This window comes from Papilio machaon, chromosome 18 (genome assembly GCF_912999745.1).
Source record: "Papilio machaon chromosome 18, ilPapMach1.1, whole genome shotgun sequence".
In the NCBI taxonomy this organism is placed as follows: domain Eukaryota; kingdom Metazoa; phylum Arthropoda; class Insecta; order Lepidoptera; family Papilionidae; genus Papilio; species Papilio machaon.
In genome coordinates, this window is record NC_060003.1 from 6,538,583 (window position 1) to 6,552,250 (window position 13,668).

A 13,668-nucleotide genomic window follows, 5' to 3' on the forward strand; every position below is an offset into this window, starting at 1 on the left:
GATCGAGATAAAAAAAGATTTTTGAAAATAAAGGCCTGAGTAGTAATGCAGGCAAAACCAACAAAACGTTAGTTCTAAGACAACACAAAAATAAATATTTATTGTTGCTGTTCTTCTGAAATTACTGTTTCGAGTTTTAATCAGTTCAAGTTTTACTTAAATTTAAAAACACTATTTTTAAAAAATAACACAATAATTTGTTGAATTTTTTAACACTTTAATAAAAAATCACTATTTGAAAGGAAAGCATATGACTAAAAATGGCAGAAAAACAAAACACCATAGATATTTTTACTTTTTAATAATTACGATAGTATTAAGGCGCATGATATGGGAGTCTTACTTCTAGAACTTTCAATTATTTAAAAAAAAGGTATTTTTCCATTGCTGTTATTAAAATAACTTTTCTCCTCTAGGAATTGTTGGAATACATTGATTTTCTTAGGTTGGTCTATTAATTTTCTGCACTATTTTATTCAAGGCCAATCGATGAAAATTCTTACTTAATACACCTTACAATAGCGAAATCAGTTCAAGAGAATCATTGATAACTAGTTTTTAATTATACTCGCTCAATATTTTATTAGGTTTTATTGATTTAAGGAATGGTTCGATGTTTTTCCAATAAAAAAAATGGTGTCTATTTTAATTGATAAGGCTAAAGGACACCAATATCCAATGCCTTAATATATAAAAAAAAAATGGTGTCTGAAAATGACAGATGACACTTAAATTTAACCTAAAAAATACTAATAGTTTCGTAAAGTAACAAAGTTATTTTAATTATTAGCTTTAATTGATATTAAAAAAAGAATGATTCAGATATTTTAATTTTTCGTTATACTTTGATAAAATACAAATTGATAAATTATAAACGATGGCTAACTCAATTTGGTTTAAGGTTAGATTACTTTGTTTTTTTTTCTGTAAATATAACTATCAGAAATTAACTATTTTATTATTTTTTTAGTTAGGTACCTTACGTCATGCACCGGTGGCGTTTCTACAACCGTATCGTACAACTACGACTAAACATTTCAATCCAAAATATAAAAAAGAAAGAGCAGCTAAATATTTGAAGATAGATCTGCCAAACCTTAATGAAGATGCTGGAGATTTGAGTCCTGAAAAAATGCGTCAGAAAATGAAGGAAAGAGGAATGTTACCACCGAGACCATGGATTGAGCGCCCATTTTATATTTCTGCTACTGGTGAGTTGCATGAATATCAGTTGTGTTTTAATCGTCATTTATTAATTTTACCAAATTGTTACCACATATACACATATTGTCACATCAAACAGAGAAGTTACACCTGTAATGGGCAACATACAACAAACAGTGGTACTTTTAGTTTAATTGTTCAATTTTCATTCTGAATGTATACCTTTATAGGATGTATATGTCTGCTATATAATTGTGAATAATTTCTTAATTACATTCTTAGGTGGTATATTTGAGGCATACATCCCCCCAGAGGGAGATGGTAAAGCATCAATTGTATCTGCAACACGAGCAAAACAAACTGTACAACTACTTGAAAAGAAGTCCAGATCAATGATGGCAATACGTAAGATAAAATCATTTGAAGAAGATTTTTCTACAAATGATTTCTGCAGCCAAGCGCAGAATATTTACATCAAAGCACATGAAAGTCTCGCTAACCATGACAAAGCTTCCCTGCAGTTGTATGTTACGGAGAAAGCATACCCTGAGTTCAGACATAACACTTGGGATAAGACCATACATTGGAAGTTCTTGGAGTCTCTGGAGCCCCCACGTGTAGTGCATGCTCGATGCACTGATATTATTAGTAAGGAGAACATATTTGGTCAGGTAATAACATTAAATATTGAAAAATATAAAATCTTTGTTTTAAATTTTTATGAAAAGTAACTCAGTAACACATCTAGCTTTTTTAATAATGTGATTGTATGTAAAAAGAAGCACTTAACTCATGCCTGTAACCCAGAGGGGTAGGCAGAGATCACAGACCTCCATTGAAGCCAAATGAACCTCCGCAATTAACTTTTCGCCATTTCGGGAGACGGAATGTGACGGGTGGCGAGCCGCGTCGCCGTCTTTTTCTCCCAGGAATTCACACATATGTACGGGTTACATCACGATGTTTTCCTTTGCCATATTTGATTTGATAAATGTATATATGTAAATCTAAAATAAAAAAACACATTGGTACATGGCGGGGAACCCAAGACCTGCAGATTGCAAGTCAAGTGCTTAACCCCTGAGCCACTGATGCTCAGTAAAAAGAATCAAGTGATTTAAATTGACTTTATTTCAAAACCATTTCACATAATACAATATATTGTTTGATGTTTGTTTCTTATATGTAGTTGTTAGGATACGAAAAAAGTTGAAAAGATACTGATAAATTATTATATTTAAAGATACTCATAAATAGTAAAAATATATGTTAATGGTTCTGTTTCTTTCAGGTAACAGTTCGTTTCCACACACGTCAGCAACTAGCTGTATACGATCGCTTTGGTCGTCTCCTCCACGGTAGTGAGATCCTCGCTAAAGATGTCCTAGAATACATAGTATTTGAGAAACACCTTGCTAACATGTACGGAACATGGCGAATTCACGCCAAGATTATACCAGACTGGGCACCTCCCAAAGACCCTTCGAAGTTAACTAAAATCAGACCGGAACCGGAAGCAGAACCGGAGCCAGAACCAACCAAGTTGTTAGACAAATCTGAGGAAACCCCAGCGATAGCTGATAAATAAATTGTAATAAGAAATTAAATTAGTTTAAAAGTTTTGTAGTATATTTATTTTTATAGAATACCTTTCTGTATATATTTAATTTTTTAATTACCCAACTGGGTTACAACATAGCTCATGGTTGTAACCCACTTGGGTAAACAGAGTGTGGTCCTGACACACCTTATATTCATACATCCATACATACACACCCTACAACAGTGGTAGACACCAGCACAACACCTGTGGCACAAATAGGCTGTCTGAAATACCACAACCACATAGAAGACGGGAGTCAAGTGAAAGTAATTCCGTGCACAGTCCGATGGGTGTGCTTTGCTGGAGGCTTTAGACCTCTTTCTCTTCCCACATATTCTTATAAGGAAAGGATGGGAAGTGGATTTCACAGCAGAGGGGATAGGACGGGGAAATTTACTCTTTCTGTGCACTTCCATAGATTTAAGGTATGCATTCAACCTATGGACAACAGTCGCTTTGCTATTCTGGTGGTCGTTTGCTCGTTTGCTGCTTTATTATATAAAAAAAATCATCAAACATTTTATTCTAAGTAAATAAAAGAAAGGCTAAAATTATAATTAAAGTATTTTATTGCAAATGAACGGCTCTCAGAGCTTCATCTCTTTTATTTTCTTTTATATATTATTTGTAATAAATTAAATTAAAATACACTAATATTTTAGTAAACTTTAAATGCTGTAGTCTGTTATTAGGTATAATATTTTGTATCTATGTCTATAGATTCACATGTAAATGTATACAAATGGAAATTCTTAAATTCTACAATGTATTTACAAAATACAAAATGTGTATAATTTTTTTTTATACAATATAATAAATTGCATCGAGATTTTAAAACAGATCGTTGTATTAAGACAATTTTAATGAATTTTTATTTTTTTTATATAATTTAGTACAATAGGTTTTTAATTTAAAATATATAGGTGTTAATTGAGTTTTCACAACACAAGAGCAAATGATATAAGAAGTTAGTTTTTAACAAAACCACTGTTTTCAGTAGATTTTATTTACCAATTTAGACAAAAAAAAGACAACTCTTGCTTTACTGTTTCTATACAAAAAAAAATCTTCACATACACACACAAAAACATATTTTAACACATCACTGTAAAGTTCATAACTCAATAATTCTTTATCACTTATACCACTGTCTGTGACATCAAGTATCTTCTTAAAGTGGATGTCGCATATCATTTTATTGAGAAAGTGCAACACAACCATTATAAAATGACCTTCCGAGCCTTTCAATAGGCTGGGTAATGTCCATCGCAAAATGGACTCTATTTCAATGCAATAGAGGTGTTGTGATGCGGTCAGACGACGGTGGGCGCAGTCCTCTGGGCGGGTTTGGGTGGCAGCGGGGGCGGGGTACGAGGATTTTGTCTCTGTCGCTGCTTTTCTCGTAAATTCTCGAGAAATTCTGTAAAAAAAAAACATTACAAATACCATGTCATAACTTCGAATTTATTTTGGATAATATAATTGGAGGTTTAATTAATCTAATTCACTTTCTGAGCAGACAAATTTCAGTGGATATTTTTTTAACGAAAGCAAAGTAGTTCTACAGACCTGGTGGATGATGGTGCAGCGGTGGGCCGGGCCTGAGGGCGGCGCGCACTCGCCCCGCCTCGGGCGCCGCCCCCGCAGCCCCCGCAGCCCCCGCACTGCTGCTGCTGCCGGCACTGCTCACGTTGCCGCTACTGCCGTTGCCGTTGCTGCCTGCTGCAGTGTTAGTCGTGTTGACCACCCCCACTCCACCGCACTCCCCTCTATTACGACTAGACACGCTCTGTGGTAGATGATAGAATTATTTGTTACTTTTTTAGAGACTAGACCTTCCAGTCAAAAAGTACAACAGTAAGTAGTGGAAACTACATTGCCATGTGGTAGTTTCATAAGAGTATAGAGTATAGAAGTGAGATGTATATATATGACTGGTGATGTAATACTGACCATCTGATCGGCGTCTTCTTGAAGACGCACGGCGAGGTCCGACAACGAGTCGGCGTCCTCGTCGCGCTCCGCACCCCCGGCCACGCCCCCGACCACACCCCCGACCACGCCCACACCCGCCCCTGTCACACCCTCACACGACTCCACTATCTCTAGCAGAGCTCCGTCCAACTCCTGGGAATTACGAAATAACCTTGGATTACATAAATTGTAACATTTTAAAAGAATCTTTAACACCTAGAATAACATAAGTAAGAGAATTTTCTTGTTACAGTATTGTGTAACTCACATGTACGGGCGTGTCCGGGTTGAGAGGTCGTCCATTGCGCAGCACTGCGCGTGCTGCGGGGGCGTGGCGGCGCAGTACAGGGCGCAGTACATGGCGCAGTGGGCGCGCAGCTCTGCACCGCACGGCCAGCACGCGCGCGCCCACAGCCAGCCGCAGCACCACGCGCCGCTCCACGCGCACCTCGCGCCCTGACAGCACCTCAGACCCCGCGCCCACGTCTATACTGCGCCACACGCCCTGCACACAACACTCACATTATCTACACGCCCTGCACACAACACTCACATTATCTACACGCCCTGCACACAACACTCACATTATCTACACGCCCTGCACACAACACTCACATTATCTACACGCCCTGCACACAACACTCACATTACCTACACGCCCTGCACACAACACTTCACATTATCTACACGCCCTGCACACAACACTCACATTATCTACACGCACACACTTTAATTGCAACACTTTGAGTCGTTCACTGCTAACATAATCTACTTTTAGTGCTAGAAAACATTTAATAACTATTAAATCAACAGCTCCCTATACATCCTCACTGAGGGTCTTGTAGTCTACCCTAAGTTAACTGTAATTAGGTCTTAGTCAACAACGTTACACATGGCGGGATTAAAACCTAGGATTTGCAGATTACAAGTTACATGCTTAACCCTTGAGCCAGCGACGCTCTCGCTTAAAACAGTCGTTAAAAGAATACAACAGTAGAAATTACTCGGAACGAAATAAAGATAAATTTTACAAAGAGATTATAGGGACAATTTTACAAAGTCTAGTTCTAGTCATTTTACATTTAAAATTTCACCACTTTAGAAGTATATCACTGCCAGCAAACCTAACTGTGTGTTCAACGACCGTACACCTCGGTACACTAACAATGTTTGATGTCTCGTACCTGTTCATCTCTGAGCAGTACGTCGTACGCGAGCACGGGCAGGTTGCGGCGCTGCAGCAGCCGGTCTACAATACGTCGCACCACCACGCCCTCCTCCACACCCACCACTGACGTCGCCCCATCCGGCAACACCACGCGGCACAGGGAGCTCGCACCCTGCGTACCTGACTTCACCACCTGACAATATTCACACTATCACTGCACTCACTCCCTAATTCTACACTAAGGGAAACGCTTATTTAAATCTAATATTGTAAAGATGAAAGATTTGCATTAAATAAGCTCCAAAACTAGGAAACTTTAACTGTTGGGAAGCTACATTATCCCCATATGACATATGCTATATTTATTACTAGATTTTTTAAATACCACGCGAACGAAGTCGCTGGCAAATACTAGTAAAAATTAACTCTTAACCTCCTATTTTAACTTAATGAATATGATCGAAAGATTGTTTTGAATGACTCTAACCGTTGGTTTCTGAGACCAAATTTATTCGTTTAAAACATATTGTTATCTCTGTTTCGTTAAAGATAATGACAGGGAAGAAAATATGTTTTATTCAGAGATTAATGTCTCAGAAGCTAACAGTGAATGTTAAGATACACTTTATTAAGTCAATGTTTTATTAAATCAATGTTTATATTTTACGATTGAAGCTAAAAAATTAGTTATTTTTTTAAAATTACGTTTGAAATTCACATGTAATTTTATTATATTTTCCCGTGTCATAATAAATAATATAACAGTGCAATAGAGTAAATAACTTTGGTATAAATTTGCACATCTCCGCTAATTACAATGCTTTTTGCAAGTCACGATAATTGTGTCGTTTGCAGTGCATTTATCAACGTGTTTGCTAATGTAATAACATCTTAATAATATAAATGCGAATGTTTGGATGGATGGATGTTTGTTTAAAGATATCTCCAGAACGACTCAACAGATCTTGATGAAATTTGTCACAGATGTAGAACATAGTCTAGAAGAACATATAGGCTACTAAGTTTTTTAATTCCGCGCGAACGGAGTCGCGGGCAATAACTAGTAGCTTATAATTATTATGTTCAAAAATTGGTCTTAATTCAGTCTTATAGATTTTATAGCCAAACATTTTAGCAACTACACTTTAGCATTATTTATGAATTATTTTACATGCTATTAATTATTACAAATAAATGTTTTATGTAGTACTAACTGTCGCCCGTGACTTCGTCCGCACGGAATTAAAAAAAAACTTAGTAGCCTATGTGTTCTTTCAGATTATCCCCTATATCGGGAAATACCTTCTAACATCCATTCAAACATTCGTATTTATAATATTAGTAAGATTTCACCATATTAATAAATAATTTCTCACTGCAGCGATCGTGTGCTCAAATATTTGCACTGACATGTGATTTTCCTACCATTGTATGTACAAGTCGTATCTAATGTACACTTTCTTCAACATATACCTTAATTAACTAGAGGTTTCCTTCGAAAAAAACGAAAAAAAAAATTTTTTTTTAATTTTACAAACGTAAATTGCAAGGCATATAAACTTTTTTGTATTATCATTTAATGAGGCTTTATTATAAGACATTTTATATATTATTTACTTTATCTACATATAAAAATACTATCTGTCGCGTGCGACTCCGTCCGTGCGGAATAAAAAAAAACTTAATTAGTAGCCTATGTGTTTTTTCAGACTATGTTCTACATTTATACCAAATTTCATCAAGATTAGTTTTAGAAGTACTTTGTAGCATACATCCATCCATACAAACATTCGCATTTATAAAATTAGTAAGATAAGTAAATTGTGTCACATCTAAAAATATTTTCATATCTTTATCACTCACATCAGCTAAAGTAGGTGGTTCTACTCTCTCGTTCCTGTTGTCACGTGACGTGTCACTCTTGTCACTTTTGTCACTCTTGTCACGCTCAACACGCTCGCGGGACACGCCCCGCAACTTCCACGGCAGCAACGACGCACCTCCACTGCGACGACGTTCTGATGCATTCGATGCTGATTTTTTTAACTAGAAAAAAAGCAGATTGAAAACTAAAGATTCAATATCAAAAATTAACACTAAGAGACTGTTTAAATAAACATTAGTCCTAACCTTAGTGGGCGTGGCGTCCTCTCCTGCGGGGGCATAGGGCGGGGGCAGACCGCGCAGGTCGGCGCGTGCGCACTCCGCGTGCACCCCCGACCGCAAGAAGCGGGGGTAGCTGTCGAACTTCATCACATTGAAGATCTGCTTCTGAGCCTACAAGGATATAGAGAACACCATTTTGAAAACATACAAGGAATAAAATAAATAAAAACTTTAAATCTAACTTTTATATGTACGGGTACGTATGATTTTGGGGTAAGTCGAATATCAGACGACCATAATTGAAAGATCTGTCACACTGTACTGTGTAAGTGCACACAAACCTGCAGAAAGAGGTCATCGGGCGGTGGCTGAAGATGCGTACGCGCAGCTGCAGCGCGGCGCGCGGCGGCGTCCACGTTGACGGGCTCCGGTGCACCGTCAGCCAAGTGCCGCGACCAGATCTCCCCCGCCAGCCTCTCACGAGCACCGGCCCCACTCACACGGTACTGCTCGCATGACCACCAGAAACTGCACACATACAAACCAAACTAGCATTACAAAAAAAAATTACTATTATATGCCATTCATTAACTGTAATTTAAGTTTATTTGTAAGCGTTTTACGTACATTGTATTTTAATATTCGAAAGATGGCGCTATTATTCAACTTCCACTTTTTCACACAAAGACGATGCAGACTAGATGGCGCTGGTATTAAAAGTCAATTTTCTTCTTTAGAAACCTCTCGACAACTCAGGCAAGGAGATTTGCGCAGCGTAGCGACACCCACCGTATGTTTTCGGCGGCGAACTCCTTGGCGAGGAAGTGGGCGAAGGCTGCGGCACCCGCGGGGTCCGCCAGCAGCTGCTCCAGGCCCAAAGACCAGCGCGCCACGCCCCCCGCGCCGCCACCACCCCCTACGCCCCCGACTCCGCCCACGCCGCCCGACCCCTCGCTCATTTGCTGCGGAGAAGTAAACATGTTAAAACTAAAATTACATTTTTTTAACATCTCTACGAACACCAACTAGTTTCAAAGACATTAAACATTATTTAGTTAGAAACGACAGATGGTTAACATGACGCTTGCGTTATTGATGATTATGTTTCAAGTGTTTGTAGAGAATAAATGTTTATTGTCCACTCTATATCTTTGGTATGACTGTGTCTATATGTTCTCACCTTGCTATACATGTTGCGATGGTCGTGGTGGCGGTAGGAACTGCCGGCGCCGCTGCCCGTCGTCCAGCGCCGGAATGGCGACGACTGCTCGCTCTGCACAAACAAATTAAAATACAGTTAATTAACTGTCACATTACAAATACTGTGTAAAGTATTTGAATCACAGTTCTCTTTAAAATTACGACGAATTTGTAGGTCAAATAAATGATGTAAAAGTGTTTGCGTCAACGAAATAGTTTCAGCGAGTTATAAATAAATTAGTTCCAATAAAATGTATCTTTTATAAATTACAAGAAACATGTCACGTCTTGTTCTTTCTTTGTGGCGATGACATAAGTCGTACAAGCATTTTTTTAAACTAAACTATAACCTTTTGCAACGTGTATGGTTCACGACTAGTCGTAAGGCGGAATTTTAATCCACAATCCCGTCATCCAATTGCTTACCCATTAGGTTATTGGCGCTTGATTGTACTTTTATTTATAGCATAGACACAAAAGGAAATTATCTTCCGTATTACTCTTGCACTTAGTAGCCTACAACTTAGTACTGGCATACTCTTGTGGATTCAACAATTAAAATAAATTTTAATTAAAAAAGTAATTTAAACACTCTCAGTTGATTTATCCCTTACTATGAATATCTGACCATTTAACGAATCTGCGTGGAGTAGTTTGATATTATATTTTCCAATTTTAGACTTGTTCACGACTGGCTCATGAACCGGACAATCATCAAGTATATAATCACTTTTACAATGACCTGAATAATACATAATTTCCACAGGTAAAAGATTCACATCGGCTGTCTCGAGCCATGATTTATTATTACCAATCGAATCTCTCACGCCAATCTAAAAGTAAAGAACAGTTTACTTGCAAAATGTACGCCGCATTGTTGGTAGATTTCATCGAAGCGATATCGTGAGAATTTAACGATTTACTGGAAAAAGGTACTTTAAAGAGTCGTGAATCTAGAAAGTATATGATAATATAAAAAAAAACATTTCGTTGAAAATCTTACATAACTCAAAATTTGTTATTTACAAGCTTATATAAAAGATCTACACGGACATAATATGTCCTCTATTTTAAGATGATGTACTGAATAATTTAATCTAATTTTTATTTTCATATTGCTAGACCTAAAACAGCATTGAAACATCAATAATATGGAAACTTTTGTAACTCTTGTTTCATTTTTGGCAAAACATTCCATACAAATAACATAGTAGTTTAACGAGATGTTAGAAATGAGTTTGTTTACGTGTTACTATAATCATAAAATGTAACATTTCACACGCAAAGTAGAAATATAGAATGAGGCCGATAAAATTATAGAATATCAAAAACCTTCCTGAACATATTTCTTCAAGGATGTTCCATTTAAAAGCTTATAAATATGTTTACTAAATTTCCTCAATAATTTATAACAATTTTTACAACTGTGCGTGAACTAAAAATATTTTGGCACGATTTTAAATATTTTAATAAAATGTTACAAACATTAAAGTTCTTATCGTTTGTGTTCCTAAATAAATTACGTAGTTACTGAATTTAAAAATTCTTGCACCAAATAAAAGCACTAGAAGTAAGTTAATTAAGAAACCTACCATCATTATCATCAGCTCACTATACGTCCCCACTGAGGGGCTCGGAGCCTATCCCAAGTTAGGGGTGACTAGTGCCATAGTCAACCACGCTGGCCAAGTGCGGGTTGACTTCACACATATCATTGAATTTCTTCACAGATATGTGCAGGTTGCATCAAGATGTTTTCCTTCACCGTAAGAACGTCGGAGAAACCTACCAGACTTTATAAAACGGAATTGTAGCGCATCGAGTACGTATGTAGTTAGGGTTGCCAGGTCGCCAAACCTAATAGCCGGACAGACCCGCCAGTTTGGCCGGACGTTTGGGTAGAAAGGTCGGACACGACCGTCAGTCGACTCTCGTCGCCGGCGCTCGGCCACTCTCGTTTGCGAAATGTAAAAAGCCTAACAAAAGCCGAAAACCCGAACACCGTTTATTTTGGCCGGACATGCAATCAAAAAGCCTACCTATGTCCGGCTTTATCCGGACGCCTGGCAACGCTATATGTAGTTTATAAAAAGATAAATTATTTTATTCAAGTAAATAACACGTGCCGCTGGTACATTCCAGAGAAGTTACAATATAGCGGGGCCTATTTACACAGGTGCTACAAAATGCCGTGAGAATCTACAACGATAAACAACGCAATCGGCGGAGAAAATGAACGAGAGCACACTCGTAGTTATTTCAACACGAAGTTATTCAAACTAAATGCATTCCCTGATTTTAAATGTACATTGCTCGAGCAAAAAAAGAACCAACAAACAAGCAGTTGCCCGTGACATCGTCCGCGCGGAATTAAAAAAAATCTAGTAATAAATAATTTTTCAAATCGGTTCGGTAGTTTCGGAACCTATTCAAAGCAAACAAACAAACAAATCTTTACTCTTTATAATCTATATATATATATAAAAGAAAGTCGTGTTAGTTACACTATTTATAACTCAAGATCGGTCGAACTGATTTAGTTGATTGATGGGGAGGTAGCTTAGAACTAGGAGACGGACATAGGAACTTTTTTATCTTGTGTGCATTTTTTTTATTCCGCGCGGACTATGTCAAACTGGCCACCGAGAACATCTTCACCTAATCTATTAAAAAAAGAAAAAAGTAACAACGGAGATTTAGGCGCGAAGTCGAGTGCACGATATGATACGCAGTCACAATAAAATTCATTGTGCTCATGCAATTTATTGTAAATAGTGTTTAACAACGGAATACACAATATTTATAACAGATGGTACTAGTTTACATTTATCCAGCATACATATAATAAACGTAAATAAATGTACACAGTTTCAATTATTCAAATAACTGTACTTCAGACAGAAACCAGATACAAATCATATATATAAACACATGTGTTATGATCAATCAGCCTAATTCATACTCAACGAGCAACGTTTATTTTTAAATGTCGCAAATGACCACAAGTATGTATGTATGAGTGTGTGTACATAATGTTGAATTGAACGTGACAATTGTTCAATGTGGCATAATGATTTTTAAATCAAAATATTTATGAATTTACAATTCAATTCATCGTACATTTCAATAGTAGATGCCAAAGAATGTATAAGTAAATATTGAATGTAGAAGTGTCATAATATTAAGATTGTGTCAAAAAGTATAATCCCTGTCTATCACTTTAGATTTATAGTGTGAGAGAATATTAAAATCTTACTAGCTTACTATAAACTAGCTTTAAATAAAAAATAGAAAACGGGGTAAAAATTATCCTATGTCCGTTTCCTGGTTCTAAGCTACCTCTCCATCAATTTTCAGTCAAATCGATTTAGCCGTTCTTGAGTTATAAATAGTGTAACTAACACGAATTTCTTTTATATATATAAGATCAATGTTTAGATAATATATAGATGGATGGATGTTCGTTAGAATGTATCTCTGGATGAAATTTGGCACAGATGTAGAACATAGGATACTAATAATATTTTTTTAATGTCGCGCGGACAGAGTCACGGGAGACAGCTAATCATACATAAATTACCTCAACTTCAGATTGTTCCGCCACGTACCATACAACCATTTTCTTAATAAAACCAATTGTAATTATCACAGTTATTTGAAAAACAGACACTTTAGATACATATATTTAGCCATATAACAGGTGAAATAAACTGCAAAATTTTTAGAGGCTTTTAAATTTTAAAACACGCAACAATTTCAACAATTGACACACAACTAATAAAGTACAAAATTACACATTTGAGGAAACACCATCAATAAACTTAACCGCAAAAACATATTTATGCTTATCATTTAAAGTAATAATTTAGGCACTTTTAACACAACACTGTAATCTAACTGAATGTTAGACGTGAGTGAATCGAATTTCGGAATGTAGGAAATTAGCAAATATTAGAGCTAATTGTACAAATGCGTTCCCAACGACGGTCACTGACAGACTGAAGGCGTGGGCGTGCAGCACTGAATTACAATAACAATGCCGAGGGGAAGAGAGAGAGGCGTTTCCGGCACTCTATGGCCTAAGTCATTGCAGTCGAGCTGGCGTTTTGATTGTGCAGAATCCAATACAATTTTCAATACCTGCCTTCTGGAGGAAAGAGATTATGTGACTTGACTCACTAAAAACTCACCTTGGTGTCGTCAAGTGCGAATAGAGTTTTAAATTCTACAAAGGAATGCAAAGCTACAGCTAGCCTAGCTACAATGCCTGAAGTCAAGGGCTTGAAAGACTCAAACTTTGAAGCAATTTACTGGATAAAATTGTATCTGTTTATAGTTGGTTTTATCATAGATTTTGTGACGAGGTCTTATTGTTAGATTGGGTTGTTCAGGGGGTGTTATTTAAACATGAACTACACAATAGAAACGATCTAATAAGACTAAAGTAACATCA

The 13,668-nt window shown here is 36.9% G+C and overlaps 2 protein-coding genes across 3 annotated transcripts in view; one reads left to right on the top strand and one right to left on the bottom strand.

The window, feature by feature from the left end:
* Positions 1-810: 810 nt before the first annotated feature.
* Positions 811-2,783, top strand: LOC106710346 (probable 39S ribosomal protein L45, mitochondrial). The gene is made up of 4 exons (XM_014502366.2): positions 811-901; positions 971-1,211; positions 1,447-1,835; positions 2,456-2,783. The coding sequence occupies exons 1-4, from the start codon at positions 878-880 to the stop codon at positions 2,750-2,752; spliced, it is 951 nt and encodes a 316-aa protein (XP_014357852.2). The 5' UTR covers positions 811-877; the 3' UTR covers positions 2,753-2,783.
* Positions 2,784-3,807: 1,024 nt separating this feature from the next.
* Positions 3,808-13,668, bottom strand: part of LOC106710307 (regulator of G-protein signaling loco) — a 67,874-nt gene continuing 58,013 nt past the window's right edge. For both annotated transcript variants that reach the window (XM_045682268.1, XM_045682269.1), the window contains 10 exons: positions 9,196-9,288; positions 8,805-8,977; positions 8,357-8,543; positions 8,040-8,186; positions 7,773-7,955; positions 5,926-6,102; positions 5,010-5,246; positions 4,721-4,894; positions 4,337-4,556; positions 3,808-4,187 (listed from right to left, as the gene is read on the bottom strand). In XM_045682268.1, the coding sequence (XP_045538224.1) occupies positions 4,081-4,187; positions 4,337-4,556; positions 4,721-4,894; positions 5,010-5,246; positions 5,926-6,102; positions 7,773-7,955; positions 8,040-8,186; positions 8,357-8,543; positions 8,805-8,977; positions 9,196-9,288 (1,698 nt within the window). In that variant the 3' untranslated portion in view covers positions 3,808-4,080. The remainder of the gene's footprint in view (positions 4,188-4,336; positions 4,557-4,720; positions 4,895-5,009; positions 5,247-5,925; positions 6,103-7,772; positions 7,956-8,039; positions 8,187-8,356; positions 8,544-8,804; positions 8,978-9,195; positions 9,289-13,668) is intronic.